At 38.1% G+C, this 24,060-nt stretch overlaps 1 protein-coding gene across 1 annotated transcript; it reads left to right on the top strand.

Moving 5' to 3' along the window:
• The first annotated feature begins 4,270 nt into the window (after positions 1-4,270).
• Positions 4,271-14,477, top strand: LOC149823021 (uncharacterized). Its single transcript, XM_089980500.1, has 6 exons — positions 4,271-4,487; positions 4,604-5,561; positions 5,661-5,839; positions 13,268-13,304; positions 13,438-13,505; positions 13,614-14,477. The coding sequence occupies exons 1-6, from the start codon at positions 4,387-4,389 to the stop codon at positions 14,134-14,136; spliced, it is 1,866 nt and encodes a 621-aa protein (XP_089836626.1). The 5' UTR covers positions 4,271-4,386; the 3' UTR covers positions 14,137-14,477.
• The last annotated feature ends 9,583 nt before the right edge of the window (positions 14,478-24,060 follow it).

The raw sequence follows: 24,060 nt of genomic DNA, 5'->3' as shown, positions 1-24,060 counted from the left end.
ACACGACCCGCCAACCCGTTTAATAAATGGGTTAGGTGGGGTAAACGGGTTGGCGGGTCAGGTTCGGGTAAATGGGTTGATCTGCCTGCCTAACCCATTTATTAAACGGGTCAGCCGAGTTGGCATACCCCTAACACGAATCGACTCGTTTAATAAACGGGTTAGGCGGGTTGACCCATTTATGACACGAACCCGTTTATAGCCAAACTCGAACCCGGCCCATTTATTAAACGGGTAACCTGACACGACCCGCCAACCCGTTTAATAAACGGGTTGATCTGCCTGCCTAACACGTTTATTAAACGGGTCAGCCGAGTTGGCGGGTTGGCATACCCCTAACACGAACCGACTCGTTTAATAAACGGGTTAGGCGGGTTGACCCATTTATGACACGAACCCATTTATAGCCAAACTAGAACCCCCCTAAGAGGGGGGTTGGGGGGTCGTGTGAGGTTTTGCCACCCCTAGTAACAACACACAAAAATACTCAATTTTATAGATGTGAAATATGCCTTAATTGCATGTTATAATTAAAATACTCATGGATCTTTGAAAATGTTTAATGCTTCAATTATATAAAATATTTAACCTATTCAAAATTTCAAATAAACTTATGCTTTTTCACGGATAACTTTAACTAGAAAGTTCAAAAAAAAGATTTACATAACTCACTCAAGAAAACAAGGCTATTTTGGAGGCCAAATGGAGGGCATCAAAGAAGATTCACAAAATCTAAATGCTCTACACCATTTAGGACATGAGAGATGCTAAATACTCAAATCTCTCTCATTTCCCCAATCCAATTACAAAAAATTACAAATCAATGCCGTTTTGGTGCTCTTTCAAACATCTTTGATGACTTGTAAACAAGGATGCGAAAGAAATCAAGTAGCCTGTGGATCAGTTCACTTTGGCTTGTCATGAACTTGTTCATGTTTAGTTTGTGTAGTTGATGAGCCAAGTCAACTTCTTTAGCTTAAAGATGAGTTGAGTACGACTAAAGGGTGTTTAGCAACTCGTCTCGAGTTTATGTAGATACAATTAGGTGTAATGCATGTCACAAATATAACATACTACAACTAGATAGAGTACATGACTTTCAATGGGTGTGTTTGTCTCATGTGAAGGGAGACTTTGTGTTGCTTTGCGACTGAAAATGAGTTCGATGAAACGTTACCATAGTAATTAGGGAGAGGGGTTTCCAACTTTCCTCGTGAAAACAATGCACATGTGGGCCCCGTAAAATGACATGGATTTTTGAGCTATTCTATTGAAAGCCCCCCCCCCCCCTCTTCTTTCTATGATATTCTCTATGATAGGAAAATGCCTCTGATGGGGTTAAACCAATGAGTCGAGATATGACGCATGCTAAATATCATGGGAGGCATGAGTAATCAATAAGATGCTTGCCCAAATATGAAAAGATTTGGCTTTGTCCCTCTCAACCTTAGAGAACTCTGCATTGTCTTTTTCAAAATCTATTCTTTCTTGCGTTAGTGGTGGTGGAAGCAAATGAAGAATTCATTGGATTTTTTTTTTTAGGAGGCCTAGATCTTTCGACTTAAAAGGAAACAACCACTGAAATACTTGTCTCAACTTTAGTCATGGTGGGTCAACTTGAGTAGATCCCACATTTTGCCAAGAGAGACAAATTTTATACTAATCGGGCTCCCCTAGTTTGGTAGGAGCTGTTAGTGTAAGTCACCATGTGTTGGGATGTTGCAAGTTCAAAACCCAATGGGTATGTTGTGTAACTAACTGGTGGGGTCTGTCTAACCCCAGCTTGCCTATAAAAAAGAAGAGAGAAATTTTATTTAATGGTTCTATTCTTCTCATATAGATAAGCACTAGCTTTTCATTTACGATTTTAGTATGTTATCAAGAAATGGTTGCCTCACCATGCTTAAAATCATGTCCTTATAGTAGACCTGTAAGAACTTAAACACTGTTGTTATGAGCTTTGTTGTTCACATATGATAAGTCTGGCATTCAACATAGAAGACTCTTTTTGATAAAGATAAACAATGAGCTCGATAAACCCGGGCTTGATTGGGCACATCCCGTCAAAAAAAACTAAGTCAATTGAGTCCGCCTGGCTTGTTGAGCTGAGTCACAAGCAGCTAGGCTTGTTTTCCTAACCCCACTTCTCAAACAACAAATGATTGAAAAGCCAAATCCATCCAAAGCCAAACACTACATTTGGAAAAATATCAATTTGTCAATTTCCCTACCAAATAAAAGTTGCCAGAAATAGCTTAAAACCAACCTGATCAGGTGCAATATGATTTCACAAATATTTGTGCATTAAGCACTTGATCACCCTTCATCTTTGGGACAGGCCTGTCAGGTGTGTGGGATGGTGGGTGCTTAATGCACAATTTTTTGTGCAACCATCCCCTTTAAAATGATGGGCATTTATATTTGAACACTTCAAAATTTCTTTTATAAGTATGCCCTTGACGGTTGAGCTGCATGGATTGGATCCAATTAAACTTTCAATCCAATCCGGTATTTATTTTCGGACATGGATCTTAAAATCTTGATTGAAATTCAAATAGATGCATAGGGGTGCTAACGGGTTGGGTTGGGTTTGGTTCAGACCCAAGTGAAACCATACCCAAACCAGATTTGAGATGATGGTATCCGGTATGGACCTGGGTCTAATCAGACCCACCATATAAGAAACCATACCCAGATCCTATAAAGATTACATGAATCAAACACGGTAAATTTTTTATCATTTTTACATTGAGAAATTGTGGATTTTAATCGGTCGGGCCCGAGTCTGGTATGAATTTTCACAAACCTTACCCGACAGCTTATATTAATCAGACCCTTCGAGCCTTCATGTTTATCACCAAACCCCAACCCTATAGGGTTTGGTATGGATCAGGTCTGGGTCAAACCCTAACCATTGACACCCGTACTTTCTGTAAGATTTTTAGTAACCCTTCTTTTAACCTGATCGTATTTGAATCCAAGTCTTCTACATTGAATCCATTTTAGATCCGAATCTAAACTCAAACTTGGTCCTTAAAATCTAGATTGGATCCAACACGAACTAGCTTGTTTCCGACCTGGTTGCCCCCCTTAATCACATGGGGCATCCTTGGCCATTTAGCAAGGTCTTCACGTGGGCAATTTAGGATGCCAACGGTTTGGGTTTGGGTTTGGGTTGAATCTCAAACCGAATCCAAATCTGATTAATTGGTTTCAATAGTAGAACGAATTAGTAATCAAATCCAGATTTGATCTGAATCCACATTTGATGGATAATCTGATCTGATTACAGATAAGATATATCCGATTGGCTAAGGGAACCTAGATTTGGTTTTACTTCTTTCCACCCACCTCGAATCACAGTAACAAGTATCACCAATTTTCTTTCAAAATATTAGTAATATATGTCAAAAAAACTAAGGATGTCAACGGGTGAGATGTAACCCGACATTTGACTCAAATCCATATCCAATTAGTCAGGTTTGGCAGCCAGATTTGGATCCGATTAACAATCAAATTCACATTCAGTATTGACTTTTGCATTCAAACCTGAAACCGAATCCAACAAAACCCGACCTCATTAAGCGTACATATCGGGTTTTAAGCTAGTTGTATCTGGATTTGGTTTTATCTAATTCTATCCAAATTCAAATCTGAAACCAAACTCGATTAGGCCATACCCGATTAAGTCGGACTCAATAATGCCTAGATCTGACCCTGTTTGCATCCCTAAAAAAACCCAATGATTTCAAAATATGGTTTGTTTTGAAAAAAACTCACATTTTTAACCTAATAATAACAGGATAAAAGCAATTTTTTCTTATTTTTATATTATTTAAGTTTTCATTATTATTTTTTTGGACAAAGAAAACTGGGGTTAGGCAGACCCCTACCAGTTACACAATTATACCATTGGGATTAGAACTTGCAATTATATAGGTTTTCATTATTGTTTTTATAAAAATTATATATTTATATATGTCAATATTTTCATGAGAAAAAACACTCAATTTTTTAAAAATATCATGAGACTTTCGCTGGCCAATATCTTCCCAAGATCGAGATTTTTTGTGACTATGCTGTTAATCTAAATTTGATTAGGTCGGACCCAATAATGCTTAGAATCCGAACCGAGTACGACCCGTTTACGATAAACCGACGTACGTAAGACATTAGATTGGGGATATTTTAGTCTTTTCATCAAGGTAAGGCAGGCGTTATAAATCACAGATCCCCTCAGAGGTCCTCTGGTCGAAGGCTTCTGGTTTCTCTCTCTCTCCTTTTGAGCCTTCTTCTTCCTCTCTTCTAGTCGGAGAGTCCTCGCAGAGAGAGAGAGAGAGAGAGAGAGAGGAGAATAAGAACAAAAGAAGAAGAAGAGGAAGGGAAATGTCGAAGAAGAAGGCGTTCAGTGGCTCCACAATGACTCTCAAGGATTTTCACGGTGGATCCATCCCTTCTGACCTCCATTTACCCTCAGCTCCCGGCGTGTAGGCGTCGATCTTCTATTTTTTTTCTTCTGTATTTTCGTTCGTTTTTGGTTTTTTTTTTTCTGGTTACGGGTTTCTGAGATATTCGAAAACCCTAAATTGATGTCCTTGTGCAGCGTCGTAAGGAATTTCGACCGGCACGGTCTTGACCGGACGAATCCGGCTCCCTGGGGGAGCCCTATCAACCGTTCAGACCATCGGCGCCCTGGATCTTCGGGAGCATCCCGGAATTATGACGAGAAGCCGTCTTTTTTTTCACATCCGGTGCATATTGGCCGGAACTTCGATGAGGATGAGCGGAAGCCTCTCGATTCCGGCCCGAGGAGGAGCTCGGGCGATGACGACTACCTTCAGGTCTCGAGATCTGATCGATTCGTGCCTAACCATCCCGATCCGAAGCTGCCTGAGATGAAGGTCTCTGTCCTGCCGCAGATCTCCGGAACTCAAGCACCGAGGACAGCTGCGGCTGTGGTTTCAGCTAGGCCGACTTCAGGGAATGGAAGTCATTCTGGAGTTCCAAACGCTTGGGGGAGGCACGAGCTAGGGGTTCATGACGAGTTGGCTCAGGCACCTGTTCTACTGGCAGCGCAGACTGCGTCTGCTGCGTCAAGGCTTGCAAGTGCCAGTGCTGTAGAGAAGGTCTCCTCTGGGATATGGCAATCGAAGCTCGTGATCTCGTCACATCCATCTCAGTCATCGATCTACCAGCCAGGGTTCGAAACCAGAGCAGCTAAATTTGAGGGTAACAATAACTTTGGAAATAGTAGGTACAGTGAGACCAGTCCTTCTCGATCTTATTCCATCAAGATGGAATCTACCCCAGCTGTTGATATGGATCAAGTGGATGTCCGGGGGTATAATGAGAGTAGGAGGTACGGTGAGGATTTCGTTCCTGCTAGGGGGGCAGAAATCGAAGAGTATGAAAGGGAGAGATCCAGATTGGTTCGGCCTGTTTCAGCTGAAGGGAATCTGGGTCAGCCGCAGGGTGAAGTCTCAGAGAGGCCAAAGATGAAGCTTCTTCCAAGAACAAAGCCGATGGAGCCTCAAGATTCTTACGTAAATGACTATAAACAGGTATTATTCTTTCGTGTTCGCTTGGTGTTCTTCATGCTTCCACAATGCTAATGACTAGTTTTGATTGATTTTTGTCTTCACTTTTGTGGCAATCCTTAGCCAACTGATTCAGACAATGTGGAAATGCATGATGAAGCAATTGTGAATGTGAATCGCCCACCAACATCATGTTCGCCTGTGACAGATGAATATAACAGAGTGACTGAACGCCCCAGATTGAATTTGAAGCCACGTTCACAGCCATTGGAGCAATCGAATAAGATTGTTGAAAGAGAAAGGTCTGTAGATGTTCTCAGTGGTAGATATTATGAAATTTTTTGTCTAATTGGCTGTTCTTCTTTGTTATGTTTGTTGGGGGATAATTGGGCATTATATGTTTCCTTTATGCCATTTTCCATTGATAGTTTGAATATTACACTTGGTTGGTAAATTTATTCCTTTCTCATCATCTGTGAAGTAAAAATTTGGAGAGCTACTCTTTGTTTGCTATGCAAACGAAGGAAAGAAAAAAAAACTTGGATAGAGTATTTTGTAGGCTCATGAGTCATGACTTTTAGGCAGCAGGTTGCTAGGTTTACCAGAGGCAGACCCCAGCATGGTGGGAAGATTCATTTGAACTATTGGGCCACACAATGGGATTGCAAGTTGGAGGTTTCAATTATAAAATAGAGGAAATGCCATGATATTACTTTGCTCAGCTGCTGATTACTTTAGACTCAGAAATCGGGGATGGCAGTTATCCTTGCTTCATTTTTTATTTCTAAAACTCGACTCATGTTTAGAAAAGTTGATGAGCCCTACCTAAACGGTTCATGTATATAGAATTGGCCTTTCCTATTGACAGTTGCACATTGTGGTAGGCTGGCCAAAATCATGATTTCTTAGTTCTACTTGGATTCAGTGAAGGTTCCAACTCAACTGAGGGTCATTTCTATTTGTAAGATGCAACATGAGTTGTGGATGATTGAATAGAAAGTCACGTTGTATTCCAATCTAAAATTTGTATATCACATATAAATACTAATAAATAAATGACAGCATCACTTGTAGCTAAATAACATTTTAAGGATGGCTAGGCACTTTCTTTTCAAATAAGCAGCTAAATGAGTGTGTTGATGAAAATGGCTATGTGATGTACTATTATGAGTTTCTATTTTATTAAGGTCTATACCCTACATTATATTAGCATGCAATTTTTTATTTAGGCAAAACAGGTAAAGGTTTAGGTGTGATGCTAGTTCATCTATCTTGATTCTCATTTAGGTAGGCAGATATTCTAATGTCAGAGAAGTATTTGCAGTAGAGATTTTAAACTCTGCTATAGTCTTAATTTATCTAGCTTGTCTTATGTCATGTTGTGTTGCCTACTGTAATCTCCAAAAGTTCATCTAGTGTCTTGCAATCTTCCTCGGGCTCCTGCTTTCTTATTAAGTAAGGAAATTACAAGCTTCTGATTGCGACTTCTCTATCAAAATACTTCAAAGTATAATTTATAAGTCTACTATGAGCTTATCTAAGTGTGGATGACCCATGGTGTCATGAAGAGTTTTGAATGGTGCTGCCAACTCAAAGACATTGGAAATTATCATGATGGGTAGGGCCAAAAAGGATACCCTCCTTAACCTTGACTTGGCAAAAGTGTTTGTATGCATTTGCACATTTGAACAGATATATCTGATCAGGTAAGTGGAGTTGCTACAACCTGCTGGTGTAGAACCATCTTTTACGTTGTTGCATGAGAACTAGCATCTGGATTTGTAACAGATGCTTCATTTGTAGATTCTACCACAAGGCTACCAGAATTATTCCCTCTATTGAAAACAGATTTTAAATTAAATGTGGAAGATTGTTGCTTGGACACAATGATTTAATGCAAGAATTTTATGTGATGTACCATAAGGTCTTTGATTATGAAAAGACTCTTGTACCTGAAAGCATATCCAGAATTGCATCATAGTTATCATAAAGCAAAACAGATACGGGAAGTGATGCATGAAGTGGAAGCGTGGAGTGAGTGTTAAAAAGTAGTGTGAAGCGGGAAGTGGGATTCGTTTTGGAAGCGTGTGAGAAGCAGAAAAGGAAACGTGATGGAATTGAGAGGGGGGGGGGGATAACATGAAAAACACAAAAAAACAAGGGGAAGCGAGTGGGAGACGAAAGGGAAGTGAGAAGGAAGCAATTTTAGAAGCGTGTGGGAAGTGCGCTTCCCACCAATGGGAAGTGAGTTTCTGGGGAAGTGTGGCACTTCCTTCTTTGGAAGTGAGAAGGAAGCAAATTGAGAAGCGAGTGGGAAGTGAGTTTCCGGGGAAGTGTGGTGCTTCCTGCTTTGGAAGTGTGCTTCCCTCCTATAGGGCACTTCTGGTAACTATGAATTGCATATTTTGCTGCTCACTTCATTGAACATCATCTAGGAAAAAATGCAGAAAGGCTCATATAGCAAAAAAGGTTTTGTTTAGCTAAATGGGTGTAAGATCAAACTTATTATTATTGTTATTTTAAATCATGGAGGCACTTTGATAAAAAATTGGACATATATCATGTGATCTTGGGTGCATGTTGCTCCATAATGGTGCACACTTTCCACAAATTGAGGCTGGATTGTTTCTTGATCCATGCTTTGCATAAGAACAAGAACTTGCTGTAATATATAGGAGGTTCATATAGAAATTTGAGATCACTCTTTCCCATATATCAAAGATCAGGTGAGAGATTTAATATAGGCTATTCATAAGGAGTGTATTGTAGGGGGGGAATTTATGAATCATTAAGAATGGTTCTTTCCAGTTGTGTGATGGTAGGTATAACTAGGGATGGCAGTGGACAAGGTCTCCACCCCCGCCCTATCTCAAAATCCAAACCTCCATCCCTGCCTCCATCCCCGCACGAGGATGGATTTTAACCTCCACCCCCACCTTCATCCCCGTTTCAAGTCCTCCATCCCGATCCAAACGGGGGCGAGGTGGGGCCCCGTTTCACCTCGGTCTATAGTCATCCCTTGACGGGGTGGGACAGGGCAAGGCGGGGATTGTGACACGGGGGGGGGGGGGGAGCGTAAGTCCGTCCCCGCACGGGGATAGATTTTAACCTTCATCCCCACCTCCATCACCATTTCATGCCCTTCATCCCCGATCCAAACGGGGCGAGGCAGGCCCGTTGTCCCCGGTCCACTGCCATCCCTAGACCTTTATTTTAATTCATAAGTGCAAAGCTTGAAAATGTCAATTTTTTGGACAAGAATGCACTTAAGTTTAAGAAGGCTTAGAACTCCTTGACTCTGATACAGGGATTTTAACCAAAGGTATTTTAGTCAAAATTAGAATGTTTACTAATGTCTCTCTTTGTCATAAGTGTGCAAAGTTCAACCAATGACAAAAAAGTAAACACATTAATTTTGAAAAGACAAAAGATTGACAGCTTAAAACTCCATAAGCTTGCCTCTTCCTGTAAGGGGGTAACACTCGTAATATTTAAACCTAGACTGCCTACCTAGCGGCCTAGGCTCCATCCCACTACACCAAACCCCTTTGGGGCAATTGCTTGGGACCTTGGTGCAGGGTATGTGCCTCATCAGCATGTGCCATGCCACCTCAAATCTTCATATCGGAGATATAGGATTTAGGACACAATCTACAAAGTCCTGGAACAAGCAGCCAAGCCAACTCCTGCCCAAGGAGAAAAGGATGTGCATTTTGGGGAATGGGGTCCACACTTGGGGATGTTGAATGGTAATGGTCTTGGGGTGCAGAGCTTCAAAGTGGTGAGGGGATCAGGATCCACATGCTTCGAGAATAGAAGGTCCTCTGCTAGGTGTTGTCATGTCACCATTTGTTGTGTTGGATGGTAAGCTCAAATTGCATCTTCCTAGAATCTACCATCAAATATGCATCCTAACAGAGCTGGAAGGTTTGAATAAATGGATGGATGATTTTTCTAGTGATATTTATTTATCTATGTATACAAGAATGATGTTATAAGTTTACAAACATCATAAGTGGTAATTCTGACCATGATTTTAGGACCCGTTTCTGTTAGGTGAGATAACCTTGACGATTTCCAGTTGGCTTTGGATAGAGATCCTTATGTGTGAATTCAATTTTGGCACCTCCTCACTTTCCTTCTTTGGGTCTGGATATTCTGGATCCTAGTGCTTTGGATCTGATCCCTTGACACACCCAATCCAAGGCTTCTCCTTGTACAATGGATAAGAGCTTTAACGCCAAGCTAGTTGGTAAAGTAGAATCACTTATTTTTTAATTACGTGAACCCGGTCTGAGATTGGAGACCTGATAACACTGGTCTTAGCCTGCAGTGCCTATATTCTTTTTTTTTTATGAAGGAACCCTCGCTGAGAACCATCTCACTTAATGGCCCCCTTGCAAGGTAAACCCCAGGTGGGGTCACCAACACCCAAGCTCTTAAGGAGCCCACCAGCTAAAGGCACCCTCACCCGAACCTGGGACGAAGGAGTCAGGACTTTCCCCCCAGGCCCAACAGCATAGGTCTACTGTTTGAAACCTCGGTCTAAACCCTAGTTTTGGCCTAAAAAACAAAGAGGGGGCGGCAATAATAGAAATGCAACTTAAATCCCATTGTTAAAATAGAGAATAATGTAGTACTACCTTCTACCAAAAGATTAAGATAGCAAACAAAATTCCTCTCATGCTACCATCCACTAGCTAATGGTAATTGATAAATAAAACTGGTCAGTGGAAACAAGTGAAATTGGCATAAGCTTAGGCATGCAGACTTGGTATCACAGCTTCACTATGCCACCATCTGCTCTTAGGTGAAGGGATCCCTATCCACTTTACCCAGTAAGAAAAAGCAAAACATTTGGACATCAATGTCCAAAGAAATTAAGAAACACAAATCCTATAATATATTAAGCATGTACCATTAACAGGATAAATATATGATACAATCTAGTTGGGATCTCGTGGCGTAAGTTGTTTTTACTCATTTTAACCTCGTGCACGTGTTCCACATATCTGATTTATCATGGGGATTGACCCTTGGATAATGCTTTTTCAATGAAATAAAAAAAGTTTATTTATTTTTAGTCAAAAGCTTCTGATACTTTTTTTTGACAGAGAAAGCAAGGGTTAAGCAGATCCCTATCAGTTATACATCCATACCATTGGGATTTGAACTTACAACTTCCCAACATAAGGTGACGTGCACTAACTGCTCCTGCCAGACAAGCTGAGCCCCACGACCGTCAATTTTTGCATCACAGGAAAATTCTGTACACATGTAGGATTCTAGAGATACTAAATGAAGCATATAGACCATATTTATAAGGTTAGATTTATCAAAAAAATAAATAAAACAAAAGTTTTGCTAAGTCGACTATAGCAAATATATATAGGGATGGCAGTGGACCGGGGCGGGGGCGGGGGACAAGGTCTCCACCTCCGCCCCGTTTCAAAATCCGAACCTCCATCCCTGCCTCCATCCCCGCATGGGGATGGATTTTAACCTCCACCCCCGCCTCCATCCCCGTTTCATGTCCTCCATCTCCGGTTCAAACGGGGGCAAGGCAGGGCCCCATTTACCCTTAGTTTATAATCATCCCTTAAAGGATTAGGGACGGGATGGGGCGTGGCGGGGCGGGGAAAAGCATAAGTCCATCCCCGCACGGGGATAGACTTTAACCTTCATCCCCGTTTCATGCCCTTCATCCCCGGTCCAAACGGGGCGAGGCGGGGCGGAGCCCCGTTGTCTCTCAGTCCACTGCCATCCCTAGGTATAACACTGAAAGAATGCACACTGTTCCTATGAAAAAGTGTGCTTTTCATTTAAAGGCAATTGGTTTGCCATCTCTAAGGGCCTGTTTGCTTTTTGGTGGGGGGGGGAGGGGGATATGACTTTCATATGAAAATTACATCCTTAAAATGCTTCCAATATTGGCTTTACCATGAAGCACCTTCCGGGGAATGCCAGTGGTTTGAATGGATTTACACATGAGATGGGCACGGAGGTGGGAATGAGAGGGCCACACATCTGTTAGCATGTCAATGTAATCTTGTTGGAATTTTGTGCAATGTTAGGTCTTATGCATGAGCACCTTTTCTGATAGTGTATAAATTTGACCCATGTAGGGTGTGAAAATGATAGGCTAGCTGACAACTTTGTTGAATGGGGCTATACTTCAGGCAATTGTGGGTTTGATACCTGTATCCCTGGGTATGCTATTTCAAGGATATTTTAATTTGGTCAAATCTTTCTTAACAGTTTTAGATGCTTTCTGCAGAGGGTGCATGTGAATGATAGTTCCCCTTTTCATTGGCAAAAGTTCTCTTTTTTTGACAAGTATGAGCAGTGCATCCGCTGAAGCTGGATGTGTTTAGTAGTTGAATTGTATACATATATTCATATTAGCATGCATAATGGATAATATGCTTTTATTATTTTGTTCATTATGCTAACTTGAGATCATGTGCTAATTAATGTTTTATAAGAAATTTGGTGCTGATCCATGTTGCATTATCAATCCACTAAAACGATGGAAACAAGACATTAGAAATATCAAAAGTTTAAGCAGCATGTTGCAAAATCTACAATTGAAATCCACACAAGTTCTAAGCCAACAGCAAGTTACCTGATTACAAAAGCATATGCTATCTTAATTGGGTGTAGTGCACTATGAATTGGACATTTTGTATAATCATCATTGTAATGCATAAAGGAATGTAATGGAGTGCCACATCTCAATTTTAAATGGTAGCTGAGGAATCACTATGCAAGAGAAGAATCAACTCCTGGTATGTATCAATTTTAACAAACATGGGGCACAATATGAAAATAACCTCACCTAAATGCTCCGGCATATTCATGAGCTGTAAACAGGTTATATTGGATTGGGATGTGGGGTTTTCTTACGTATCCATCTAAGATGAGCTGGTTATGGATAAACATTGGATGTAAATTAAATTATCTAGATTACACCATTTTGAGTAGACTCGTCCGTGTGTGATTCATTTTTAGTTAACTTTTATCTTATCTATATTCTGAAATTCTCTTTGTATTTATATAAATATAAACTGGACGGGTGAATTTTTTTGTTTCAAAAATATCCTCCTGCATAAATGCTGTCTTTCTAGTTCTTAGTTTAGTTGAAGGACTTTTGGTTGAACTTGCAAGCTGCGGCTTCTCTTCCTTGACCCAAGATAGTGGAAAGGTGTGGCCTTAATTTCTTCAAGCGCATGGAAAATTCTGTATCCAGGAGTTGCTATAAGGATGCAACATGTGACTTCATTGTCCTACAAATAAACATGGTTTGCAAATGTTTCTAGTTTATCAATGTCGTGATTTGTTCTATTGAATGTTACAGATGCTATCTTTCAGATACTCAAATAATGGACTCAGTATATGCTTGCTAGTGTCTGACAAGTAGTAATATGCCCTCTTCTTTCTAAATAAATGGTTTATGAAGCATCATTCATATAATTAGTTTGCAAGCCGAAGACATTATTTCACCTGCTTTTTACTTATTGGGTTCTGCCTTTTTTCCTGTTCATGATAGAGCTGTTTTCTCTTTTCTGTTATCCGGATTTGTTTGATTTTATGGGTGGGAGCATTCATCATAGTATCATATGTTGAACTGGATTTGATCCTTCAGTGCATCAAATAGTTTGGTAAATAATGTTCATTCTGTGGCGTCTCAGGGTATTTTGTTGATAAATGGTTCCTTTGTCCCTTTGTAGGAAAACCATATTTGGTGGTGCACGCCCACGAGAGCTGGTATGAGCCCCCCGTTCTTTTATCTTTCTCTGATCCTGATCATGCTATTTTATTCTTCATGTATTTCTTTATGTTTCTGTAATTTCCTGACCTTGCTTCATTCGTTTCCTGTGACAATCTTTTGTGGCAAAAGGTCCTGAAAGAGCGCGGGGTTGATGATGTCATTATTAATGGTCTGGACACAGTTCGACCACCCAGCAGGTACTATGTGTTTCATTAGAAGTCGATACAAGGCAAGTGGTTTGGACATCTGTTCTGGATATGTTCTTCGTTGAAGGATAAGTGACACACTCCTTTGTATCTTTGAAGGGGAAAACCTGATCTTCAGAGTCCTGATTTGAAAACGGATGCAGCTGCACAACACACCAGGCGTTCTGACAGACCAGAAAACTTTACCACAGATCATAGAACAGGACACCGGCCAGTTGAACGTGCTGATTTCCAATCCGATTGTCGAGATTTTGAGAGGAAAGACAATAGAGATCCAGAGAAGGTGGATACACAGAGGGGATCATGGAGAAATGACAATTGGAGGAATGATGAGGATGGAGAAAAGCAACAGGAACGCTTGCGGGAGACTGAGAGCTGGCGCAAGCCTGAGCCGAAGAAATCACCTGAGCCATCAGCTCCTCGTTATGGGCGGGCAGCTTCTGCAATGGAACTTGCGCAGGCCTTTTCTAGGTCTGTTTCTGTTGCTGGAAAAACAGAGACGATGCCCAACCCGAGGGGCATACCGAGCAGGCTGGTGGATCCTGGGCATGCTCCTGTACCATTTTCTCCACGGAAAGAGATACTCGAGAGTTTTACTTTGGATCTGCACAACAGCAGATAAATGGGTACTAAGAGACAATCATCCATGATAACAGAAGTGAGGATTCCATGCAAAACCTGACCTGCTGTATTAGTAGAGCCCTTGGCTATTCTCGATCCGAGTTGCCAGGTACTTCTTGGTTCCTGAGGATGCCCGGTGCACTTCAAGATGCCGTGACGACCACTTTTTACATTGCCAAATTTATTTTATTTTTCTGCCTCTTTTTTCTCCCCATTAGTTTTCTTTTTGAAAGGAAGCTGGGACGCATTTCATGCGATAGCAAGCCCTGGCTTTGATACTAGATTATATGGTTTTAATCCTTGAGATTGAATATAGCTTCGTAGATTACATTTTTACATATCTTACCACTGTGCTCTGATAAATTCTACCGCAGTGGCCTTCATTTACAAATTCTACTGCAGTGCTTTGATAAAAGCTTTCAGATTGAAATGGATGGTTATGATAACTCCGCAAAATTTTTTTCCATACTTTGAGCTTCAAGGTCCTCTCTATTGAGACGAATTATTTGTTTGTAGGTGCTGCATGAAAAATGTAGTCTAGAATCTGTCATATTCATTGGGTTTTTTGGATAATCCAAGAGAAAACCCCCCACCACTGACGACACGTTAGTAAAACCCTCTGGTGGGTCCCCCTACCGACCGATGACCGGGGAGTGTTGGAGGAGGTGTGCAGACATTGCCTTTCTGGTGCAACATGTCTTCTGCCTTATTTGGTCACTTTAAGCAGTGCCTCTTTTTGAGCTATGTAGGTTTTTATACACGCCATTATAGTGATAGGTGACGTACATCCTAAAGATTGGAAAACGTAATCAGATGGTTGTTTCTTGGTTGGTGGCTGGTACACATCACAATCATTTTTTGGTACGACCACCTTTCACCCCATCTCTTGGTGGTAGCTGTTGGTGTTCATATAAAGGGTGACGGGTCATAAAAAGTGAAAACTCGACGGGATTATCCAAGTTAGCCATTCTTGACATCAAGAATGGGCATTGTCAGCGTTTGAATCACGAACGCTTGTGGACAGGACATCTTGTCCTCTCGGCTGTCGTCCGACAGGATGAACTGTCCTGCTCTGTCTATCTGTCATAAAAAAAACTTTTTTGTTTGTTTGTTCTTGTCCGTCTGTCACTGTTCCATTTAGGGGAGGTAGCACGGAACAGTGGCAGCCATTTTCGCATCCAGGGGACGCACCAAAATAACATCTGTGTGTCCTGCGTTTGTGTGGGCATGCAGATGCACGTACCCGAGGATGGAGAATTCAAATGCCAGTAGGGGTGTCAATGGGTCGGGTTTGATTGGGATCTAGGTATAACTAGACACAGACCTGATTTGAGATGCTGGTACTGGGTCTACACCTTGTCCAATTCTACTCATCATAAGAGAAATCAAACTCTGATCCTATAAGGATTACATGAACTAAACCCCAACCATGCACGGTAAATTAATTTTTTTATCCTTTTTACATTGTAAAATTTGGGATCTTTGTCCGAACTTGGGTCAGTTATGAGTCTGATATGGAATTTTACAAACCATACCAGACTCCATATATTAATGGGATCCTTTGGGTCCAACCCAAATTCTAATCGGACCTTCTTGTTTATCACCAAACCCTGACCTTATAAGGTTTGATATAGGTTGGGTCCAAGTCAAACCAAATCCATTGACACCCGTAAATGTCAGACAACTAATTATTTCAGTTGTTGGGAGAGTATTCTTGGCAATAAGCCCTCCAGGTAGGGCTGAGAAATGAGACCAGCAGCTAGCCATTTGGCTCAGCTCGGTGATCCGACTTACTAGCCAGCTCGTTTAGGTAAATGAGTCAAGCACTGACATGGCAGGTTTGGTTCGACTTGTATAAGTTTGTTTTACATATACATATATTGTATATATTATATACATGATCTGTATTATATAGGCATTTTACATGTATTATATATATCAAAAAATGATCGTACTATATGACAAAAATGATGTATTTTAAAAAATGTCTCATAATTTATCAAATCTACCAAAATGAATAATTTAGCATGTTCTCATTTTTTTGGATGCTTTTACCTTTTGCTGATGTGAATTTTTGATTTTCGCAGGTCACAACACTAAAAGTGGATGGACCCACAAAACTCATCAACAAAATCCCATCTAAGTTGTGATATTTAAAAAAAGATTGTAAAATTTTAAAATATTTGTGAAAATCGTAACGAGTATCGCAAGTGTAAAACCTATAAATTTTTTATGTTTTACGAGAAATACATTTAATTAAGGCAAAACTATTATTCAAAATTAAGCTAGAAATTTAATTATAATTCAAGTATTAATTGGGATTCAAAATAGATTTCAAGTTGAGAATTTATTCTGAATCAGGGTTTTGATTTTTATCGGATTTAATATGAGTTTAAGCTGAACTTAACTGAATTTTAATCTGAGATTTAATATTAGTCAGGATTTGAACTAGTGTATATTTTAATTTGAAGCCTTATTGAATTTCAATTTTAATTTCTAAAGTTTCATCAATTTGATTTTTTATTTAGAAATTCAAATTCAGATCGAATTTGGATTTGGATTTGGATTTGAATTCAGATTTAATAAATATGTCTTGAATATTATAATTAGATTTGAGTTGATTCAAATCTAAATTAAGACATAATTGAATGCTAATTCAAGTTTAAAATATACAATAAATTATATTTTTGTTGAAATTTAATTTAGAAATTTAATTTAAATTCAAAAGTAATACATGCAATTCTTTAAAATATTTTTAATATATAAAATAATAATAATGATAAATTTTATGAGAAAAAGTGTAAAGATGTAAATTAGCCTAAAATGAAATATAAGAAACATCCTATGAAAAATGAAAATTGATTCTAGTTGATTTAAGCGAAATTCGCATTCAGAATCAAATTTCTAAAAAAGATAAAATTTTAATAAAATAATTGATAAATTTCATCAACATAAAGTCGAATAAGATTTCAGACAAATAACTTGATATGCATATAATGTGAATTCAATAAATTTGAATTTAGTTTGAAATCTAATGTACAAAACTAAAATAACAGCAAATATTCAAAATAACAACGGGTCCTAATGACCCTGATAGAGATCGCTTTCGAAGTTTGTTCCTGAGAAAACAATATTTTTATAAAAGAAATTAATTATTCTAAACAAATTGATAATGCTAATTTGAACTAGGTGTTATGGTATAGGATATGTAGAACTTAGAAAAAAAAATTCTAAGTGCAAAAAACACACCTACATGCCCAAGGGTCTCATCGACCCTATTGAGTTTCAATTCTTCAGAAATTATTTATGAAGAATTTAAATTAACCTCCTAAGGAATATTTAAAATAAATAGTTGAAAGATATGGGTTTTTGAATTTAATAAGTAACATATAATTGCAATTAAGCCTAAGTTAAAATTTCTTGTAATTTTATATTTGAATTTTATAGAATTTTATTTTAATTTAATATAAATTAATTAGGAATTTATTTAGTGGAATGGAACTCAAAAATTAAGTAGAATATATAAATGTGTATGCTTAACTTAAATTTTATTTATTAACATTTCATGTGAAATTACATTTTAAATTTATAAAAGATTTTATTTAAATTTAATTTGAGTTAAATTGAAATTTTATTTCATGGAATAGATTTCAAATAATTAGCTAGATTTAATAAAATGGTAGGAGTCCATAGGCGGGTTGTCCCATCCTATATGGCATCCTAATTTAAACTTTAAAATATAATAAAAAAAATAAACTTTAAAAATAAGCGAAATTGAAACTTACCAAAAAGAAATTAAAAGAGGAAAAACAAGTCAAAACTTTTCTTTTTTCAAAATTAAACCCATAAGGGGGGGGGGGGGCATTAACCCTAGAATATTATAGAAAGGTCCATCAAGGGCTAGGCCAATGAAAAAGAAGGAAATAAAGGAAAAAGGAAAGAAAAAATAATAATAAAATAAAATACTATTACCTAGTGAGCTTGTTTGCCATGCAAGCAGTTGAATTTGGTTTTCAATTATGGAAAGAGGGTCAACCAACCTTTCCCCCATTAATATAGTATATGATATAATATATATACCTTATGAAGTATGGTATACATATTATATACTATATGTGAAGCTAACAAAAAAGAAAAGAGGAAGGAAAAAAAATTAAAAAAAGGCAAGTAATATGCATTTAGATTTAGAAACTTAGATTAGATTAGATCAAGGGATGAGATTAGCCCCAACCCTTAACCTAATCTAATATCTATAAAAAGGGAGGAGGGCTCACGCCCTCCCCCATTTTGTTTTCCTTTTATTTTTTTCCCAAATTCTTTCTCTCTCACAAATCTCCTTCTCTTCTCTCTCTCTTTCCCTACACAAACCCTTTGGTGTTTCACCCTTGGCTTAGCAAGAGAGGGTTCCATATACGTAAGAGGAGCTTTAGAAAGTCGTGTGCAAAGCCGTAGTTCATGTGGAATGTTTGGATCATGTGAAAAGATCAACTTAAGCGCGTATGAACGAATTTTGTTAAAAAGGTAAAGGATCTATGCTCTACTTGTAAAACAGAATTCATGGCATGAATTCCATCAATTTTTCATAAGTATAGACCCTAAACCATGCCTCTCATACATGGGTTTGACTTAAAGCTATCAAAGTATGAAAATAGAACGGCTTTTTGAGAGAAAACCCCTTTAAAAATTATAGTTTTCTTAAAAATTGATTTCTCAGAAAATAAAACCATAAAATCTTAAAATACTTAAGTTATTCAATGATTTTTTCTGTAAATCTCGTTTTGGGTTTGTAGATCATGTTAGTATAGATGCTCTGTAAAAATTTAAAGGATTTTCATGGTCAAATTTCTTAGATATTACGTATTTGGTTTTATCGGGTTTCTAAAAAAAAATGGTAATTTTAGTGAAAATTGTGATATATCTACTTAAGTTCATGCAATATTTGGTTATAAATTATAGAGTATGTGCATGCTGATGTTCTAAAATTTTTACATGATTTTCTGATTTTTATTCATAGGAAATTTACCAAAATTATTTTTGAAAAATTAAGCCCCATGTGAGACGGGTCTGTTTTTTCTGCCAAACGGCTAAGAAAAATAGAATTATCTATTGTAGACTATTCTAGTTTAGTGTAGTATGCATTTTATAATTTGTCTAATTTAATTCATGCTAAAAAAGTCAGAAATATGGATTCGGGTTACCCATTTTGGCCCTCGATCAATAAATCACTCGTATCTTTCTCGTCTGGAGGATTTTTGACAAGCGGTTTATTACGTTGGGGAGCTAACAAAATTTCACATCTACTATAAAATTTTGGGCTCTGTTTATAGACTAAGCACTGTTTTGTAATAGTCGAAACAAAAAATTGTAGGTCTATAGTAAAACATTCATAACTTTCTCATACAAATGAATTTTTATGAACAGTTTGTGACTCTAGAAACCTAACAAAATTCCCTTCAAACTGTGAGAAATTTAGCTCTGTTTAATTAATACAATTTTTTTTGTAAACTCTGTAATAGTCGGATAGAGATAGACTTTTCGTAAGTTTGGAACTGATTTAAGAGCCGAACCCCAAATACTTGTGGAATGTATTCATTGATATGCATGTGATTACACACAATATGCAGACTGTATATATGTTGCAAAAGTTTGATTGTATGCAGGAAATGATATGCCTAATATGGAGGCATGAATGAAGGCTTAATTAAGGAAATGTGTTTGCTTATGTGATTACGCGCCAAGGGATCAAAAGGTCTGAGTTGCATATTTTAGTGAAATTATTTAAATGCTACCCCTACTGTATATTTACACATATTCTTATGATAATGATAATGCCAATGATGATGATGATGTAAATGTGTGGATGCATGTAAAGTCGTGAAAGTTCATCACATTGCTTATGTACATACACGTGTATTTGCAAAGCATGAAATAAATGTGTTATCAAATGCAATGCTTTAATAAGTGCATCTATTACCCTAAGAGTGACTGAATCCTCATGATGGATTCAATCATGATGTTGCATGTAAGACATTAATTTAAATAAGTGAAATATGCGATATTAAAGTAAGGGCTTGCAAGGAGAGGGAAAGTGATACATCTGGCTTTGTAGAACTTTGTTTTGAGCACGGAAGGTTGCTCTTCTCCACCCATGAAGATAGAGAAAACCTTCTACAATATACTGCAGCGCAGAGGAAAAGAACTCATGAGTGAATTTATACTGCATTGGGATAGAGGTGTTGAAAGTCTCTCTCGCTTTTGTCGTCCCTCACCTAGAACTAGTGAAAGGTGTCTGACCAGGCTAAAGCCACCCCTGTATAAAAATATCGCTTGTGTCATGACCCTAATCTAGATGCTTGCTTGTGTTTGTACTCACGGGGCTAAGAAGTGAAACTTAAATGTATGTGCATTAGTTAGGCATAGCATGCATCATTTAAGAAAAAAAATATAATTAAAGATACAAATTAGTTCATGCATATGAATGGATTCTGCATTGGTAAGTACATGCATTTTACCTGCTTAATTTAAAATAAATGTTGCATATTTGATTGTTTTTGCGATTGGTATGCTTACTTGAAATATTGAGATGCATGTTCAATTATTTAGATTTAATTTGATCTATTATGAAAAGTTAGATATAATTTCTGCTTTCCGTATTTCTGTTTTATATGTTTAGTATAGCTCTACCTTATTGAGACATTGTATGTCTGACCCATTTAATTTTAATATTTGTCAGAAAGTGAGTAGGGCTTGCATACGATGGTGGGAGGTTACGACGGGAACCAAGCCATATTTTTTTCACACCTCCAACATTTTGAGACTGATAATTTTATTTTGATTTATTTGCAATTAGATAATTATAATTAATTATAAATGATTATGGATAATTAATTAAATTCATGAATGTTTAAATTTTTAATTTCATGAATGTATGGTTATGAATGTAAAAAAAAAAATCACCATTTTTTAGGATTTAAAAATTAGGGTATTACAGAAAGGCACATTTGGTGTCTACTTTTTAAAAGATATTTTTAATAAAAAACAAATGTAAACTGCACACCAAATCTAAATAACCGTCTCACACAAAAGTAGTGAAGTCTGGGTCAAACCACAGGGAACGAGATAAGAATAAGTATTCCAAACAAATCACACTCTTTATTGCCTCAAAAATACAAAAAAATACAAAAGCAAATACACACAAAACCTATTACAAAAGCATGAGCAAAAATAAATTTTAAATGGATTACAACACGAAAATGATAAAAATGGCCTAATGCCCTTACTATAAATACTTCAAATATAACCGCGAGCTAACTTCCTTCAACCTCTGTGCAAGAAACTTTAGTGCATCCACTTCAACCATCTTGTCCACCTTGGTGCTCATCGAGGCCTCTACCTGCAATCACGCAAAGCAAAAACCCAAAAGATAAAATTATTTCTATATTATGTTAGTGACCCGATAAAGACTTAAGTAGACTTAACTTAAGCACTCAAAACTTAACTTTAGGTTCTGATTTTTTGACAAAAACCAACACCTAAAACATATAAAGCAAGTCAATTACGACACGAAGAACTCACCAAATACACTCTAAGACACTTAATTATAAAAAAAATAAAAATAAAATTAATTTTCAAAAATTGCTGCAACTAAAACCGAAAGTCAGATTTCTATAGGGTCAGAAAACCGACTTCGATAAATGGCCATTTTGGGATCCCTCAAAGTGAATGCACCATGGGGGAATACCTCAAGGATCTCAAATGGTCCATCCCACTTGGACCTTAGCTTCCTTGAAAATAGCTAAAGCCGCAAATTTAAAAGCCAAACTTTCTGCCTAGGCTCAAATTCCTTCCTAAGAATATGCTTCTCATGGAAGGCCTTAGTTCGGGCTTTGTCAATTTTGGTATTCTCATATGCCTCATTTCGCAGCTCTTTGAGCTCGCTCAACTGTACCTTGCGTTCTTTGCCAACCTAGACCAAGTCAAAATTGAAAGTCTTGATTTCCTAATAGGCCCTATGATCCAACTCAACATGAAGATGGTGTGGTTTTTTAAATACCAAACGGTAGGGAGACATGTCAATGGGGGTCTTGTAAGCAATCTGATAGGCCCACAAGGCATCATCCAATCGATGAGGCCAATTTTTATGGTCAGGTCGAACCATCTTTTCCAAGATCCTCTTAATTTCCCTGTTGGAAACCTCAACTTGACCGCTAGTCTGTGGGTGATTGGGGGTGGCATCTTATGATGTATCAAGTACTTCCGCAGAAGTGAAGCAACCTATACATTCTTAAAGTGCTTACCTTCATCACTGATTAAGGCACGTAGAACTCCGAACCTACTGAAGATATTATGCTTAATAAAATTAAGCACCACTTTATAATCATTGGTCCTGGTAGCCACATCCTCCACCCACTTGGAGACATAGTCCACCACAACAAGGATATACATATAACCAAACAATGGTGAAAAATAGCCCATGAAGTCTATCCCCTAAACATCAAAAATCTCAAAAATCAAAATGAAGATTAAGGGCATCATGTTTCTTCTGAATATGTTCCATAATCACTGACATCGCAAGCATCTACGACAAAAGTCATGCAAGTCCTTATACAATATGGGCCATCAAAATCCAAATTGTAAGACCTTGGCGGCGGTCTTTCTACTAGAGAAGTGACCTCCACATGCTAGAAAATGAAAAAAGGTTAAAATGGACTTGGCCTCCTCCGAATAACCTGGTCTGCTCCAAGGTTGAATAGCTCTGGATCCTCCCAAAAATAGTACTTCACCTATACCATAAACTGATCTCTCTCAGATTTGCTCAAATACGCAAGGAGATTTCCGGTCACCAGATAATTTATAATATCAACAAACCAAGGAAGACGCTTGACATACAAGATCTGCCCATCTACAAATGAATCATCAATCTGTCCCTAATTAGTAGATGAATCTACAATTAGTCTAGACAAATGGTCTGCTACTATATTCTTACTTTCGCTCTTATCTCGAATCTCTAGATCAAACTCTTATAATAGCATAATCCATCGGATGAGTCATGGTTTTATATCCTTCTTACTTATCAGGTACCGTAAAGCGACATGATCTGAGTAGATAATGACTTTGGAGCCTAGCAGATATAACAAGAACTTCTCTAATGCAAATACCATGGCCAGAAGTTCCTTCTCTGTGGTAGTGTAGTTCAACTGTGTATCAAAGAGGGTCCTACTGGCATAGTAAATGACATAGGGATTTTGATCAACCCTTTGCCCAAGAATGGCTCCAACCGCATAATCGAAAGCATCACACATGATCTTAAAGGGCAATGCCTAGTATGGAGATCGAAGAATAGGGGCAGAAATCAAGGCATCATTAAGAGTTAAGAATGCCTTCATGCAATCCTCATCAAAGTGAAAGGGCTGCTTCTTGGCTAGCAATGTGCACAAGGGTCTGAAAATCTTACTGAAATCCTTTATGAACCGTCTATAAAAGCCAACATGCCCAAGAAATGATCGCACTTGCTTCACTGAGGTAGGCAGAAAAAGTTTGGTGATTGAATCCACTTTTGCCTTGTCTACCTCAATACCTCGTTTGGACACAACGTGTTCCAAAACAATGCCCTGCTTTATCATAAAATGTCTTTTTTTCCAACTCAGCATCGAATTGGTCTCCATGCAACGTTTAAGCACATGAGTCAGCTTTTGAAGACAATCCTCAAAAGATGGGTCATATACTGAGAGGTCATCCATAAAAATCTCTAGGATGTCATCCCCTCTATCTGAGAAGATTGCCAGTATGCACCTTTGAAAGGTAGTCAGGGCATTACAAAGCCCGAACGACATATATCTAAAGGCAAAAGTGCCATAAGGACAAGTGAAAGTGGTCTTCTCCTGGTCCTTGGGATGTACGTTCACTTGATTGTATTCTGAATATC

Source organism: Nuphar pumila, chromosome 11, assembly GCF_984573655.1.
Source record: "Nuphar pumila chromosome 11, dmNupPumi1.hap1.1, whole genome shotgun sequence".
NCBI lineage: Eukaryota > Viridiplantae > Streptophyta > Magnoliopsida > Nymphaeales > Nymphaeaceae > Nuphar > Nuphar pumila.
This window is presented reverse-complemented; position numbering and strand designations above follow the sequence as displayed.